General features: G+C 55.4%; 1 protein-coding gene and 2 long non-coding RNA genes across 3 annotated transcripts; all 3 read right to left on the bottom strand.

Moving 5' to 3' along the window:
* Nucleotides 1-4,414: 4,414 nt before the first annotated feature.
* LOC120909776 lies at nucleotides 4,415-6,442 on the bottom strand. Its single transcript, XR_005741376.1, has 2 exons — nucleotides 5,306-6,442; nucleotides 4,415-5,261 (listed from the first exon to the last, which is right to left on the bottom strand). It is a non-coding gene; the product is annotated as an uncharacterized LOC120909776 (long non-coding RNA).
* A 231-nt stretch (nucleotides 6,443-6,673) lies between these two features.
* Nucleotides 6,674-9,169, bottom strand: LOC120909775. The gene is made up of 3 exons (XR_005741375.1): nucleotides 9,054-9,169; nucleotides 7,612-8,934; nucleotides 6,674-7,152 (listed from the first exon to the last, which is right to left on the bottom strand). It is a non-coding gene; the product is annotated as an uncharacterized LOC120909775 (long non-coding RNA).
* A 17-nt stretch (nucleotides 9,170-9,186) lies between these two features.
* Nucleotides 9,187-13,375, bottom strand: LOC120909774 (gastrula zinc finger protein XlCGF8.2DB-like). Its single transcript, XM_040321504.1, has 2 exons — nucleotides 13,305-13,375; nucleotides 9,187-12,456 (listed from the first exon to the last, which is right to left on the bottom strand). The coding sequence occupies exon 2, from the start codon at nucleotides 11,427-11,429 to the stop codon at nucleotides 10,314-10,316; it is 1,116 nt and encodes a 371-aa protein (XP_040177438.1). The 5' UTR covers nucleotides 11,430-12,456; nucleotides 13,305-13,375; the 3' UTR covers nucleotides 9,187-10,313.
* Nucleotides 13,376-16,788: the final 3,413 nt, after the last annotated feature.

Here is a 16,788-nt window from a genome sequence, read left to right as displayed (position 1 = left end):
CCAAGACCAAAGAGCTGTCCAAAGACACTAGAGACAAAATTGTACACCTCCACAAGGCTGGAAAGGGCTACGGGGAAATTGGTGAAAAAAGGTCCACTGTTGGAGCAATCATTAGAAAATGGAAGAAGCTAAACATGACTGTCAATCTCCCTCGGACTGGGGCTCCATGCAAAATCTCACCTCGTGGGGTCTCAATGATCCTAAGAAAGGTGAGAAATCAGCCCAGGACTACACGGGAGGAGCTGGTCAATGACCTGAAAAGAGCTGGGACCACCGTTTCCAAGGTTGGTAATACACTAAGACGTCATGGTCTGAAATCATGCATGGCACGGAAGGTTCCCCTGCTTAAACCAGCACATGTCAAGGCCCGTCTTAAGTTTGCCAATGACCATTTGGATGATCCAGAGGAGTCATGGGAGAAAGTCATGTGGTCAGATGAGACCAAAATAGAACTTTTTGGTCATAATTCCACTAACCGTGTTTGGAGGAAGAAGAATGATGAGTACCATCCCAAGAACACCATCCCTACTGTGAAGCATGGGGGTGGTAGCATCATGCTTTGGGGGTGTTTTTCTGCACATGGGACAGGTATTAAGGAGAGGATGACCGGGGCCATGTATTGCGAGATTTCTTCCCTGAGTTAGAGCTTTGAAGATGGGTCGAGGCTGGGTCTTCCAACATGACAATGACCCGAAGCACACAGCCAGGATAACCAAGGAGTGGCTCTGTAAGAAGCATATCAAGGTCTCCAGACCTAAACCCAATAGAGAATCTTTGGAGGGAGCTCAAACTCCGTGTTTCTCAGCCCAGAAACCTGACTGATGTAGAGAAGATCTGTGTGGAGGAGTGCGCCAAAATCCCTCCTCCAGTGTGTGCAAACCTGGTGAAAAACTACAAGAAACGTTTGACCTCTGTAATTGCAAACAAAGGCGACTGTACCAAATATTAACATTGATTTTCTCAGGTGTTCAAATACTTATTTTCATCACTGTATATACAGAGGTCACATGACTCCATATATCTAATACTGACCAATCATAGGAGGAGTGTCCCTCCCCCTCTCTATGGATGTACAGGGCTGGGAAAAAGTATTTGCCCCCTTCTCACTGTATCCTTACTAAGGAGGAGTGCGGGGTGTACCAAGATGTCCGCTCTCCCCCTTCTCAGTGTCTCCTTACTATGGAGGAGTGCGGGGTGTACCAAGATGTCCGCTCTCCCCCTTCTCACTGTATCCTTACTATGGAGGAGTGCGGGGTGTACCAAGATGTCCGCTCTCCCCCTTCTCAGTGTATCCTTACTATGGAGGAGTGCGGGGTGTACCAAGATGTCCGCTCTCCCCCTTCTCACTGTATCCTTACTATGGAGGAGTGCGGGGTGTACCAAGATGTCCGCTCTCCCCCTTCTCACTGTATCCTTACTATGGAGGAGTGCGGGGTGTACCAAGATGTCCTCTCTCCCCCTTCTCAGTGTATCCTTACTATGGAGGGGTGCGGGGTGTACCAAGATGTCCGCTCCCCCCTTCTCACTGTATCCTTACTATGGAGGAGTGCGGGGTGTACCAAGATGTCCGCTCTCCTCCTTCTCACTGTATCCTTACTATGGAGGAGTGTGGGGTGTACCAAGATGTCCGCTCTCCCCTTCTCAGTGTATCCTTACTATGGAGGAGTGCGGGGTGTACCAAGATGTCCGCTCTCCTCCTTCTCACTGTATCCTTACTATGGAGGAGTGCGGGGTGTACCAAGATGTCCGCTCTCCTCCTTCTCACTGTATCCTTACTATGGAGGAGTGTGGGGTGTACCAAGATGTCCGCTCTCCTCCTTCTCACTGTATCCTTACTATGGAGGAGTGCGGGGTGTACCAAGATGTCCGCTCTCCCCCTTCTCAGTGTATCCTTACTACGGAGGAGTGCGGGGTGTACCAAGATGTCCGCTCTCCCCTTCTCACTGTATCCTTACTATGGAGGAGTGCGGGGTGTACCAAGATGTCCGCTCTCCCCCCTTCTCACTGTATCCTTACTATGGAGGGGTGCGGGGTGTACCAAGATGTCCGCTCTCCCCCTTCTCACTGTATCCTTACTATGGAGGGGTGTGGGGTGTACCAAGATGTCCGCTCTCCCCCTTCTCACTGTATCCTTACTATGGAGGAGTGCGGGGTGTACCAAGATGTCCGCTCCCCCCCTTCTCTGTGTATCCTTACTATGGAGGAGTGCGGGGTGTACCAAGATGTCCGCTCTCCCCCTTCTCACTGTATCCTTACTATGGAGGAGTGCGGGGTGTACCAAGATGTCCGCTCTCCCCCTTCTCACTGTATCCTTACTACGGAGGAGTGCGGGGTGTACCAAGATGTCCGCTCTCCCCCTTCTCAGTGTATCCCTACTATAGAGGAATGCGGGGTGTACCAAGATGTCCGCTCTCCTCCTTCTCACTGTATCCTTACTATGGAGGAGTGCGGGGTGTACCAAGATGTCCGCTCTCCCCTTCTCACTGTATCCTTACTATGGAGGAGTGCGGGGTGTACCAAGATGTCCGCTTGCCCCCTTCTCTGTGTATCCTTACTATGGAGGGGTGCGGGGTGTACCAAGATGTCCGCTCCCCCCCTTCTCTGTGTATCCTTACTATGGAGGAGTGCGGGGTGTACCAAGATGTCCGCTCCCCCCCTTCTCACTGAATCCTTACTATGGAGGAGTGCGGGGTGTACCAAGATGTCCGCTTTCCCCTTCTCACTGTATCCTTACTATGGAGGAGTGCGGGGTGTACCAAGATGTCCGCTCTCCCCCCCTTCTCACTGTATCCTTACTATGGAGGGGTGCGGGGTGTACCAAGATGTCCGCTCTCCCCCTTCTCACTGTATCCTTACTATGGAGGAGTGCGGGGTGTACCAAGATGTCCACTCTCCCCCTTCTCACTGTATCCTTACTATGGAGGAGTGCGGGGTGTACCAAGATGTCCGCTCTCCCCCTTCTCACTGTATCCTTACTATGGAGGAGTGCGGGGTGTACCAAGATGTCCGCTCTCCCCCTTCTCACTGTATCCTTACTATGGAGGAGTGCGGGGTGTACCAAGATGTCCGCTCTCCCCTTCTCACTGTATCCTTACTATGGAGGAGTGCGGGGTGTACCAAGATGTCCGCTCTCCCCCTTCTCACTGTATCCTTACTATGGAGGAGTGCGGGGTGTACCAAGATGTCCGCTCTCCCCCTTCTCTGTATCCTTACTATGGAGGAGTGCAGGGTGTACCAAGATGTCCGCTCTCCCCCTTCTCACTGTATCCTTACTATGGAGGGGTGCGGGGTGTACCAAGATGTCCGCTCTCCCCCTTCTCACTGTATCCTTACTATGGAGGAGTGTGGGGTGTACCAAGATGTCCGCTCTCCCCCTTCTCAGTGTATCCTTACTATGGAGGAGTGCGGGGTGTACCAAGATGTCCGCTCTCCCCCTTCTCACTGTATCCTTACTATGGAGGAGTGTGGGGTGTACCAAGATGTCCGCTCTCCCCCTTCTCACTGTATCCTTACTATGGAGGAGTGCGGGGTGTACCAAGATGTCCGCTCTCCCCCTTCTCACTGTATCCTTACTACGGAGGAGTGCGGGGTGTACCAAGATGTCCGCTCTCCCCCTTCTCACTGTATCCTTACTATGGAGGAGTGCGGGGTGTACCAAGATGTCCGCTCTCCCCCTTCTCACTGTATCCTTACTATGGAGGAGTGCGGGGTGTACCAAGATGTCCGCTCTCCCCTTCTCACTGTATCCTTACTATGGAGGAGTGCGGGGTGTACCAAGATGTCCGCTCTCCCCCTTCTCACTGTATCCTTACTATGGAGGAGTGCGGGGTGTACCAAGATGTCCGCTCTCCCCTTCTCACTGTATCCTTACTATGGAGGAGTGCGGGGTGTACTAAGATGTCCGCTCTCCCCCTTCTCAGTGTATCCTTACTATGGAGGAGTGCGGGGTGTACCAAGATGTCCGCTCTCCCCCTTCTCACTGTATCCTTACTATGGAGGAGTGCGGGGTGTACCAAGATGTCCGCTCTCCCCCTTCTCACTGTATCCTTACTATGGAGGAGTGCGGGGTGTACCAAGATGTCCGCTCTCCCCCTTCTCACTGTATCCTTACTATGGAGGAGTGCGGGGTGTACCAAGATGTCCGCTCTCCCCCTTCTCACTGTATCCTTACTATGGAGGAGTGCGGGGTGTACCAAGATGTCCGCTCTCCCCCTTCTCACTGTATCCTTACTACGGAGGAGATTTATCTCACTTCCTGTCCCTGTGACACCCATACAAGGAATGTGGGGAGTGAGTGTCATCGGGACAGGAAGTGTGATCTCCTGTGTCCCCATTGGAGATATTCGCCTCCCAGCCCCTCCCACTGCTCCGCCCCCAATACACAATACAAAGAGAGAAGAAAGGAGATCTCACATCGTATGGAAAAGATTTCACATCACATTTTATATTCAATATTCCGGCCCCTCCCCCTTCCCTGAGCTGGAAACCGTCCAATCCAGAAAGGCCGCCTTTACAGAGACCGCCCCCTTTATCAGTGATCAACGTAAAATCAGTCTGAGGATGTGGGCGGAGAGTCTGGTACTCGCAGGCCAATCAGAGAACAGTCATGTGAACGGCAGGCCAATCAGAGAAGTCATGTGACTGGCAGACCAATCAGAGAACAGTCATGTGACCGGCGCACACTCATAGGCTGCACAGCAGATACATCTGTGCCCATCCCCCTCCAGAAGGTGAGACTTCGGGAAGAATGATCCGGCAGATGATGGACTTTGTGTTGTTGAGGTCGGTTTGTCTGTCAATAAAGCTTATTGTCGTCCTTGCAGATTGCATAAAGATTTCCGTGTGTGCCCTCGCTGGGGGGAGGCGGGCCCGGGATGAACACGCCCCCAAGGGGGAGGTACAGAAGAGATGGACACCTCTGGCCAGTGATGGTCATGGTTGGGCAGTGATGGTCACCGTTGGGCAGTGATGGTCACTATTGGCCAGTGATGGTCATGGTTGGGCAGAGATGGTCACCGTTGGCCAGTAATGGTCACCGTAGGCCAGTGATGGTCATGGTTGGGCAGTGATGGTCACCGTTGGGCAGGCCAGTGATGGTCACCGTTGGCCAGTGATGGACATCTTTGGCCAGTGATGGTCACCGTTGGCCAGTGATGGTCATCGTTGGCCAGAGATGGTCACCGTAGGCCAGTGATGGTCATGGTTGTGCAGTGATGGTCACCGTTGGGCAAAGATGGTCTCCGTTGGCCAGTGATGGACACCTTTCTTTGGCCAGTGATGGACACTGTTGGCCAGAGATGGTCACCGTTGGCCAGTGATGGTCACCGTTGGCCAGAGATTGTCACCGTTGGCCAGAGATGGTCAACCTTGGCCAGAGATGGTCACCGTTGGACAGTGATGGTCACGGTTGGGCGGTGATGGTCACTGTTGGCCAGTGATGGTCACCGCTGGCCAGTGATGGTCACGATTGGGCAGTGATGGTCACAGTTGGGCGGTGATGGTCACCGTTGGCCAGTGATGGACACCTTTCTTTGGCCAGTGATGGACACTGTTGGCCAGAGATGGTCACTGTTGGCCAGTGATGGTCACCGTTGGCCAGAGATGGTCATGGTTGGGCGGTGATGGTCACTGTTGGCCAGTGATGGACACCTTTCTTTGGCCAGTGATGGACGCTGTTGGCCAGAGATGGTCACCGTTGGCCAGTGATGGTCACCGTTGGCCAGAGATTGTCACCGTTGGCCAGAGATGGTCAACCTTGGCCAGAGATGGTCACCGTTGGACAGTGATGGTCACGGTTGGGCGGTGATGGTCACTGTTGGCCAGTGATGGTCACCGCTGGCCAGTGATGGTCACGATTGGGCAGTGATGGTCACAGTTGGGCGGTGATGGTCACCGTTGGCCAGTGATGGACACCTTTCTTTGGCCAGTGATGGACGCTGTTGGCCAGAGATGGTCACCGTTGGCCAGTGATGGTCACCGTTGGCCAGAGATTGTCACCGTTGGCCAGAGATGGTCAACCTTGGCCAGAGATGGTCACCGTTGGACAGTGATGGTCACGGTTGGGCGGTGATGGTCACTGTTGGCCAGTGATGGTCACCGCTGGCCAGTGATGGTCACGATTGGGCAGTGATGGTCACAGTTGGGCGGTGATGGTCACCGTTGGCCAGTGATGGACACCTTTCTTTGGCCAGTGATGGACACTGTTGGCCAGAGATGGTCACTGTTGGCCAGTGATGGTCACCGTTGGCCAGAGATGGTCACCGTTGGCCAGAGATGGTCATGGTTGGGCGGTGATGGTCACTGTTGGCCAGTGATGGTCCCGCTGGCCAGTGATGGACACTTTTGGCCAGTGATGGACACTTTTGGCCAGTGATGGTCACGGTTGGGCAGTGATGGTCACGGTTGGCAAGTGATGGTCACCGTTGGCCAGTGATGGTCACCATTGGCCAGTGATGGACACCTTTCTTTGGCCAGTGATGGACACTGTTGGCCAGAGATGGTCACCGTTGGCCAGTGATGGTCACCGTTGGCCAGAGATTGTCACCGTTGGCCAGAGATGGTCAACCTTGGCCAGAGATGGTCACCGTTGGACAGTGATGGTCACGGTTGGGCGGTGATGGTCACTGTTGGCCAGTGATGGTCACCGCTGGCCAGTGATGGTCACGATTGGGCAGTGATGGTCACGATTGGGCAGTGATGGTCACAGTTGGGCGGTGATGGTCACCGTTGGCCAGTGATGGACACCTTTCTTTGGCCAGTGATGGACACTGTTGGCCAGAGATGGTCACTGTTGGCCAGTGATGGTCACCGTTGGCCAGAGATGGTCACCGTTGGCCAGAGATGGTCATGGTTGGGCGGTGATGGTCACTGTTGGCCAGTGATGGTCCCGCTGGCCAGTGATGGACACTTTTGGCCAGTGATGGTCACGGTTGGGCAGTGATGGTCATGGTTGGCAAGTGATGGTCACCGTTGGCCAGTGATGGTCACCATTGGGCAGTGAAGGTCACCGTTGGGCAGTGATGGACACCTTTGGGCAGTGATGGTCACCGTTGGCCAGTGATGGACACCTTTGGCCAGTGATGGTCACCGTTGGCCAGAGATGGTCACTGATGGCCAGGCCAGTGATGGTCACCGTTGGTTAGTGATGGACACCTTTGGGCAGTGATGGTCACCGTTGGCCAGTGATGGACACCTTTGGCCAGTGATGGTCACCGTTGGCCAGAGATGGTCACCGTTGGCCAGAGATGGTCACCGTTGGCCAGAGATGGTCATGGTTGGGCGGTGATGGTCACTGTTGGCCAGTGATGGTCCCGCTGGCCAGTGATGGACACTTTTGGCCAGTGATGGTCACGGTTGGGCAGTGATGGTCATGGTTGGGCGGTGATAGTCACCGTTGGCCAGAGATGGTCACCGTTGGCCCGAGATGGTCACTGTTGGCCAGTGATGGTCACCGCTGGACAGTGATGGTCACCGCTGGCCAGTGATGGACACTTTTGGCCAGTGATGGTCACGGTTGGCCAGAGATGGTCACTGTTGGCAAGTGATGGTCACCGTAGGTCAGTGATGGTCACGGTTGGGCAGTGATGGTCTCCGTTGGTTAGTGATGGACACCTTTGGGCAGTGATGGTCACCGTTGGCCAGTGATGGACACCTTTGGCCAGTGATGGTCACCGTTGGCCAGTGATGGACACCTTTGGCCAGTGATGGTCACCGTTGGCCAGAGATGGTCACCGTTGGCCAGGCCAGTGATGGTCACTGTTGTCCAGTGATGGACACCGTTGGGCAGTGATGATCACCGTTGGGCAGTGATGGACACCTTTGGGCAGTGATGGACACCTTTGGGCAGTGATGGTCACCGTTGGCCAGTGATGGACACCTTTGGGCAGTGATAGACACCTTTGGGCAGTGATGGTCACCGTTGGCCAGTGATGGTCACCGTTGGTCAGTAATGGACACCGTTGGCCAGTGATGGACACCTTTGGGCAGTGATGGACACCGTTGGCCAGTAATGGACACCGTTGGCCAGTGGTGGTCACCGTTGGCCAGTGATGGTCACCGTTGGTCAGTAATGGACACCGTTGGGCAGTGATGGTCATGGTTGTGCAGTGATGGTCACCGTTGGGCAAAGATGGTCTCCGTTGGCCAGTGATGGACACCTTTCTTTGGCCAGTGATGGACACTGTTGGCCAGAGATGGTCACCGTTGGCCAGTGATGGTCACCGTTGGCCAGAGATTGTCACCGTTGGCCAGAGATGGTCAACCTTGGCCAGAGATGGTCACCTTTGGACAGTGATGGTCACAGTTGGGCGGTGATGGTCACTGTTGGCCAGTGATGGTCACCGCTGGCCAGTGATGGTCACGATTGGGCAGTGATGGTCACCGTTGGCCAGTGATGGACACCTTTCTTTGGCCAGTGATGGACACTGTTGGCCAGAGATGGTCACTGTTGGCCAGTGATGGTCACCGTTGGCCAGAGATGGTCACCGTTGGCCAGAGATAGTCATGGTTGGGCGGTGATGGACACTTTTGGCCAGTGATGGTCACGGTTGGGCAGTGATGGTCATGGTTGGCAAGTGATGGTCACCGTAGGTCAGTGATGGTCATGGTTGGGCAGTGATGGTCTCCGTTGGCCAGTGATGGTCACCATTGGGCAGTGAAGGTCACCGTTGGGCAGTGATGGACACCTTTGGGCAGTGATGGTCACCGTTGGCCAGTGATGGACACCTTTGGCCAGTGATGGTCACCGTTGGCCAGAGATGGTCACTGATGGCCAGGCCAGTGATGGTCACCGTTGGTTAGTGATGGACACCTTTGGGCAGTGATGGTCACCGTTGGCCAGTGATGGACACCTTTGGCCAGTGATGGTCACCGTTGGCCAGAGATGGTCACTGTTGGCCAGGCCAGTGATGGTCACTGTTGGCCAGTGATGGACACCTTTGGGCAGTGATGGTCACCGTTGGCCAGAGATGGTCACCGTTGGCCAGAGATGGTCATGGTTGGGCGGTGATGGTCACTGTTGGCCAGTGATGGTCCCGCTGGCCAGTGATGGACACTTTTGGCCAGTGATGGTCACGGTTGGGCAGTGATGGTCATGGTTGGGCGGTGATAGTCACCGTTGGCCAGAGATGGTCACCGTTGGCCAGAGATGGTCATGGTTGGGCGGTGATGGTCACCACTGGACAGTGATGGTCACCGCTGGCCAGTGATGGACACTTTTGGCCAGTGATGGTCACGGTTGGCCAGAGATGGTCACTGTTGGCAAGTGATGGTCACCGTAGGTCAGTGATAGTCACGGTTGGGCAGTGATGGTCTCCGTTGGTTAGTGATGGACACCTTTGGGCAGTGATGATCACCGTTGGCCAGTGATGGACACCTTTGGCCAGTGATGGTCACCGTTGGCCAGTGATGGACACCTTTGGCCAGTGATGGTCACCGTTGGCCAGAGATGGTCACTGTTGGTCAGGCCAGTGATGGTCACCGTTGGGCAGTGATGGTCACCGTTGGGCAGTGATGGACACCTTTGGGCAGTGATGGACACCTTTGGGCAGTGATGGTCACCGTTGGTCAGTAATGGACATCGTTGGGCAGTGATGGACACCTTTGGCCAGTGATGGTCACCGTTGGTCAGTAATGGACATCGTTGGGCAGTGATGGTCACCGTTGGCCAGAGATGGACACCTTTGGGCAGTGATGGACACCTTTGGGAAGTGATGGTCACCGTTGGCCAGTGATGGTCACCGTTGGTCAGTAATGGACACCGTTGGGCAGTGATGGTCACCGTTGGGCAGTGATGGACACCTTTGGGCAGTGATGGACACCTTTGGGCAGTGATGGACACCGTTGGCCAGTGATGGTCACCGTTGGTCAGTAATGGACACCGTTGGCCAGTGATGGACACCTTTGGGCAGTGATGGACACCGTTGGCCAGTAATGGACACCGTTGGCCAGTGATGGTCACCGTTGGCCAGTGATGGTCACCGTTGGGCAGTGATGGTCACCGTTGGGCAGTGATGGTCCTTGGGCAGTGATGGTCACGGTTGGGCAGTGATGGTCACCGATGGGCAGTGATGGTCACCGTTGGGCAGTGATGGTCACCGTTGGGCATTGATGGTCACCGTTGGGCAGTGATAATCACAGTTGGGCAGTGATGGTCACCGTTGGCCAGTGATGGTCACCGTTGGGCAGTGATGGTCACCATTGGCCAGTGATGGTCCTTGGGCACCCAAAGTGAGAAGACCTCCATGCGCCCCTCCTGCATCTTAGATGGGTTGTCCTGATTTTTGGCACCCGTTGGCCCGGTTCCTGAGACCCCCTCACAGGAAGGAGATGGAGGAGCCCGCGTGGAGCCTCTGGTGGACCACCAGGTTGTGGTGGGTGCTGAAACTGCTTCCGCAGTCGGGGCAGGGGAAGGGCTTCTCCCCGGTGTGGACCCTCAGGTGGGCGGAGAAGTGGCCCCGGTGGATGAAGGACTTGTGGCAGTGGGGGCAAGAGAAGCGGCTCTCCTCGGCATGGCTCCTCTGGTGGGCCATGAAGTGCCCGTGGTGGATGAAGGATTTCCCGCACAGGGGGCAGGAGAACTTCTCCTCCTCGGCGTGGAGCCGCTGGTGGGCCAGGAAGTGGCCCCGGTGCATGAAGCTCTTGTGACACAGCGGGCAGGTGAAGGGGTTCTCCATCTGGTGGCTCCTCAGGTGCTTGTTGAGGGTGCTCTTGATCCGGAAGGACTTGGCGCACTGGAAGCAGTGGAAGGGGCGCTCCCCAGAGTGGATCTTCTGATGGGACAGGAAGTAGGACCTCTGCGAGAAGCACCTCCCGCACTCCGCGCAGCAGAAGGGCTTCTCGCCCCCCGGGTGCTGGGGGGACAGGAAGTGGGTCCGGTGGGAGAAGGCCTTCCCGCTGTCGCTGCAGAGGTAGGACATGGGGAACACCGAGCCCTGCAGGGGACGGCCATCTTCCCGCCTGGCGGATTCCAGGTCGGAGCGGTGAGGCGGGCCCCCCTCCATGTTGAGGAAGTCTCCTTCTTCGCGGGGCTCCTCTTTAATGTGGACGGACCTGTACTGGGTATAGGCCACCGGGGTGAAGAGCTCCGAGAAGTTACTGTTGTCACAGGGCCAGTGCTCCTCCTTGATCTGGATGGAGGGGTGCAGCGGGTGGTGTACTGCCCACCCCAGAGCTCCGCCTACGTACAGGAATGGCTCCCTCTTAATGTTCATCATGGTGGGATCTACGGAGGTGTCCCTCTCCTCACAGGAGCGGGGTTCTACTTTAGCTTTAGGAGGTGAATTCCTGGTGGGATTTGGCCCCTCCCCCTCCTGGGTGGAGGCGGATCTCCTCTCAGCCGATGTCCCCGTCAGCGCCCCCTCCTTGTACGCCGTCAGCTTCTCGATGACCTTCTCTAGACAACTGCTCATCTTTGTCCCCGCCGCTGTCATTTCCGGGGGAGTCGCTCCTCCTGGGCGGAGCAACGGCGTCTCCTTCCTGAGTGCTGGAATGCTTTTTTATTTAGGGGAGGAGCAGCAGAGTCTCGCTCTTTATCCTGGGCGGAGTCTCTCACCCTTCTCGCAGACTCTAATCTACTGAGGTGGAGTGTCTATTCCTCATGGGCTGAGTCTCTATTCTACAGAGGTGGAGTCTCTTCCTCAGGGGTGAAGTCTCTCTTCCTCCAGGGTGGAGTTTCTATTCTACAGAGGAGGAGTCTCCCCCCCCCCTCCGGGTGGCGATTCGGAGCCCTTCTCTGTATCCTGGGCCCAGTCTCCCCCTTATACAAAAGTGGAGCTGTTGAGCAGTACTGTCTCTCTCTGTATCCTGGGTGGAGTTTTTATTCCTCAAGGGTGGGGACTGTCTCCCTTATAGGTGGAGCTATTGAGTTTCTCTCTCTCCAGGGTGGAGCAGTGGTGCCTCTCTCTGTATCCTGGGTGGAGTTTTGTTTCCTGAAGGGTGGGGACTGTCTTCCTCATGGGTGGAGTCTCTCTCCCTGATGAGTGGAGCCACTGATTTTCTATCTCTCAAGAGCAGAGCAGTGGTGTTTCTTGCTGTATGATGGGTGACGTCTCTATTCCTCATGGGTGGAGCCACTGATTTTCTATCTCTCCAGGGTTAAAGTAATGGTGTTTCCCTTTTTATCCTGACTGGAGTTTTTATCCCTCAAGGGTGGAGTCTCTCTCTCTCATGGGTGGAGCAGTGGTGTTTCTCTCTATATCCGGGGTGGAGTCTTTATTCCTAAAGGGTGGAGTCTCTCTCCCTCATGGGTGGAGCCACTGATCTCCTATCTTTGCGGGGTGGAGCAGTGGTGTTTCTCTCTGTATTATGGGTGGAGTCTCTCTTCCTCATGGGTGGAGTCTCTCTTCCTCATGGGTGGAGTCTCTATCCCTCATGGGTGGAGTCTCTCTTCCTCATGGGTGGAGTCTCTCTTCCTCATGGAGCTGATGATTTTCTCGCCCTCTCGTATCTCTGGGGTATCTAGAAAGAAGGAAAGCAGAAATGTTATTTCCTGTTTGGAGGGAGGAGTCCTGTGTACGTAGGGTGTGGCCTGCCTTGGAGCACCGCCCCTGAGCTCCTGCGTCTATTCTCAGTCAGTGGAGTGGGAGGAGTTGGGCGGGGCAAGGACACAAATATACCTATACTGGATGTCACTTTTCTAGGTAGAATGACAATGTTGTGTAGTAAGGTGAGTACTGTGGCCCCTGGCAGGATACATCTAGGGGGGGTGGGGCTCTGAATTGTTATTGTACCCGAGGGGGAGGGGCTTTTTTTAAAAACCCATAAAAAAAAATCCCAAACCCCGCCCTGATTTCATCTGAAGTAGATCCTCCGTGTGATTGGACAGAAGCTCCGCCCCGGCGTGTTCCGTCTGTGAATAGCGTCCGCCCATCCCCCCACCCTTATATCTTATGGGGGGGCAATGTGGGGGCTCCATTGTGTGCTGCGAGCGTCTCTGGGAGCCCCGCATACACAATTTATATGGGGGGAGGGGAGGCGGGGGTTATAAATGTAAATACGACCCTGATAGGGATCCTGACCAATGATTGGAGGAGGGGGATTGCTGTGATTGGACGGTGGGGATATAATGACGTTATGTACAGATTACAGGATATTGGAGGGAGGGGGAGGGGAGAGATCAGCCCTCTGATAGTGACATGTTTCACCCCCTCCTCCTCCATCCCGATCACACACAATGCTGAGCTCCTCCCCCTTTATGGAAGAAGACGGAGGGGGAGGGGCTCGTTATACAGGTTCCCCGTCCCGCCCACACCCGGGTGAGCTGTAGGTGTAGGTGGGGGAGGGGGGGTGAGAGGACAGACACTGACCTGATCCGGACCGCCCGGGGAAGACATTCCTCAATACCACACCCACTTCCGCTTCGCGCTTCCGTGTTTGCGTTTCATCCCCACTTCCGGTGACGCCTGCCCATTACAGTTTGCTCCGGAAGTGACGTTCCATCGCCGCCATCTTGCTCCCACCATTGCCCAGTAATGACTGAGTGTGAAGGCGGCAGGCGGACATCTTGTTACACCCACCGGAGTTTTTCATATTTCACAGTTATTTATTTTCAGCACAAAACGGAGTTTATTCGCTTAATTAGAGGATTTGTAAATCCCTCGGACTGTTTACATGCGGAAATCAGAGGTGTTTTCTGTCACATCAGCAGCCATGTGAGGTCAGCAGGTTTAATAAAAATGTAACATGTAAACAGTCCGTGGGAATTACAAATCCTGTATGGAAGCAAATAATCTCCGTTTTGTGCTGAAAATAAATAACGGTGAAATGTAAAACTCCGGTGGGTGTAACAAGATGGCCGCCTGTCCCTTCACTCTCCATCATTACTGTGCAGGGGGTGTAACAAGATGTCCGCCTTCCCCTTCACTCTCCCTCATTACTGTGCAGGGGGTGGAGCAAGATGTCCGCCTCCCCCTTCACACTCCCTCATTACTGTGCAGGGGGGTGGAGCAAGATGGCCGCTTTCCCCTTCACTCTCCGTCATTACTGTGCAGGGGGTGGAGCAAGATGTCCGCCTCCCCCTTCACTCTCCCTCATTACTGTGCAGGGGGTGGAGCAAGATGTCCGCCTGTCCCTTCACTCTCCATCATTACTGTGCAGGGGGTGTAACAAGATGTCCGCCTCCCCCTTCACTCTCCATCATTACTGTGCAGGGGGTGGAGCAAGATGTCCGCCTTCCCCTTCACTCTCCCTCATTACTGTGCAGGGGGTGTAACAAGATGTCCGCCTTCCCCTTCACTCTCCCTCATTACTGTGCAGGGGGTGGAGCAAGATGTCCGCCTCCCCCTTCACTCTCCATCATTACTGTGCAGGGGGTGGAGCAAGATGTCCGCCTGTCCCTTCACTCTCCCTCATTACTGTGCAGGGGGTGGAGCAAGATGTCCGCCTCCCCCTTCACTCTCCATCATTACTGTGCAGGGGGGTGGAGCAAGATGTCCGCCTGTCCCTTCACTCTCCCTCATTACTGTGCAGGGGGTGTAACAAGATGTCCGCCTTCCCCTTCACTCTCCCTCATTACTGTGCAGGGGGTGGAGCAAGATGTCCGCCTGTCCCTTCACTCTCCCTCATTACTGTGCAGGGGGTGTAACAAGATGTCCGCCTTCCCCTTCACTCTCCCTCATTACTGTGCAGGGGGTGGAGCAAGATGTCCGCCTCCCCTTCACTCTCCCTCATTACTGTGCAGGGGGTGGAGCAAGATGTCCGCCTTCCCCTTCACTCTCCCTCATTACTGTGCAGGGGGTGTAACAAGATGTCCGCCTTCCCCTTCACTCTCCCTCATTACTGTGCAGGGGGTGTAACAAGATGTCCGCCTTCCCCTTCACTCTCCATCATTACTGTGCAGGGGGTGGAGCAAGATGTCCGCCTCCCCTTCACTCTCCCTCATTACTGTGCAGGGGGTGTAACAAGATGTCCGCCTTCCCCTTCACTCTCCCTCATTACTGTGCAGGGGGTGGAGCAAGATGTCCGCCTCCCCTTCACTCTCCCTCATTACTGTGCAGGGGGTGTAACAAGATGTCCGCCTCCCCTTCACTCTCCCTCATTACTGTGCAGGGGGTGGAGCAAGATGTCCGCCTCCCCTTCACTCTCCCTCATTACTGTGCAGGGGGGTGGAGCAAGATGGCCGCTTTCCCCTTCACTCTCCCTCATTACTGTGCAGGGGGTGTAACAAGATGTCCGCCTGTCCCTTCACTCTCCCTCATTACTGTGCAGGGGGTGTAACAAGATGTCCGCCTTCCCCTTCACTCTCCCTCATTACTGTGCAGGGGGTGGAGCAAGATGTCCGCCTTCCCCTTCACTCTCCCTCATTACTGTGCAGGGGGTGTAACAAGATGTCCGCCTGTCCCTTCACTCTCCCTCATTACTGTGCAGGGGGTGTAACAAGATGTCCGCCTTCCCCTTCACTCTCCCTCATTACTGTGCAGGGGGTGGAGCAAGATGTCCGCCTTCCCCTTCACTCTCCCTCATTACTGTGCAGGGGGTGGAGCAAGATGTCCGCCTTCCCCTTCACTCTCCCTCATTACTGTGCAGGGGGTGTAACAAGATGTCCGCCTTCCCCTTCACTCTCCATCATTACTGTGCAGGGGGTGGAGCAAGATGTCCGCCTCCCCTTCACTCTCCCTCATTACTGTGCAGGGGGTGTAACAAGATGTCCGCCTTCCCCTTCACTCTCCCTCATTACTGTGCAGGGGGTGGAGCAAGATGTCCGCCTCCCCTTCACTCTCCCTCATTACTGTGCAGGGGGTGTAACAAGATGTCCGCCTCCCCTTCACTCTCCCTCATTACTGTGCAGGGGGTGGAGCAAGATGTCCGCCTCCCCCTTCACTCTCCCTCATTACTGTGCAGGGGGTGTAACAAGATGTCCGCCTTCCCCTTCACTCTCCCTCATTACTGTGCAGGGGGTGGAGCAAGATGTCCGCCTCCCCCTTCACTCTCCATCATTACTGTGCAGGGGGTGGAGCAAGATGTCCGCCTGTCCCTTCACTCTCCCTCATTACTGTGCAGGGGGTGGAGCAAGATGTCCGCCTCCCCCTTCACTCTCCATCATTACTGTGCAGGGGGTGGAGCAAGATGTCCGCCTGTCCCTTCACTCTCCCTCATTACTGTGCAGGGGGTGTAACAAGATGTCCGCCTTCCCCTTCACTCTCCCTCATTACTGTGCAGGGGGTGGAGCAAGATGTCCGCCTTCCCCTTCACTCTCCCTCATTACTGTGCAGGGGGTGGAGCAAGATGTCCGCCTCCCCTTCACTCTCCCTCATTACTGTGCAGGGGGTGTAACAAGATGTCCGCCTCCCCTTCACTCTCCCTCATTACTGTGCAGGGGGTGGAGCAAGATGTCCGCCTCCCCTTCACTCTCCCTCATTACTGTGCAGGGGGGTGGAGCAAGATGGCCGCTTTCCCCTTCACTCTCCCTCATTACTGTGCAGGGGGTGTAACAAGATGTCCGCCTTCCCCTTCACTCTCCCTCATTACTGTGCAGGGGGTGTAACAAGATGTCCGCCTTCCCCTTCACTCTCCATCATTACTGTGCAGGGGGTGGAGCAAGATGTCCGCCTCCCCTTCACTCTCCCTCATTACTGTGCAGGGGGTGTAACAAGATGTCCGCCTTCCCCTTCACTCTCCCTCATTACTGTGCAGGGGGTGGAGCAAGATGTCCGCCTCCCCTTCACTCTCCCTCATTACTGTGCAGGGGGTGTAACAAGATGTCCGCCTCCCCTTCACTCTCCCTCATTACTGTGCAGGGGGTGGAGCAAGATGTCCGCCTCCCCTTCACTCTCCCTCATTACTGTGCAGGGG

Source organism: Rana temporaria, chromosome 8, assembly GCF_905171775.1.
Source record: "Rana temporaria chromosome 8, aRanTem1.1, whole genome shotgun sequence".
NCBI classification, from domain to species: Eukaryota; Metazoa; Chordata; class Amphibia; order Anura; family Ranidae; genus Rana; species Rana temporaria.
This window is presented reverse-complemented; position numbering and strand designations above follow the sequence as displayed.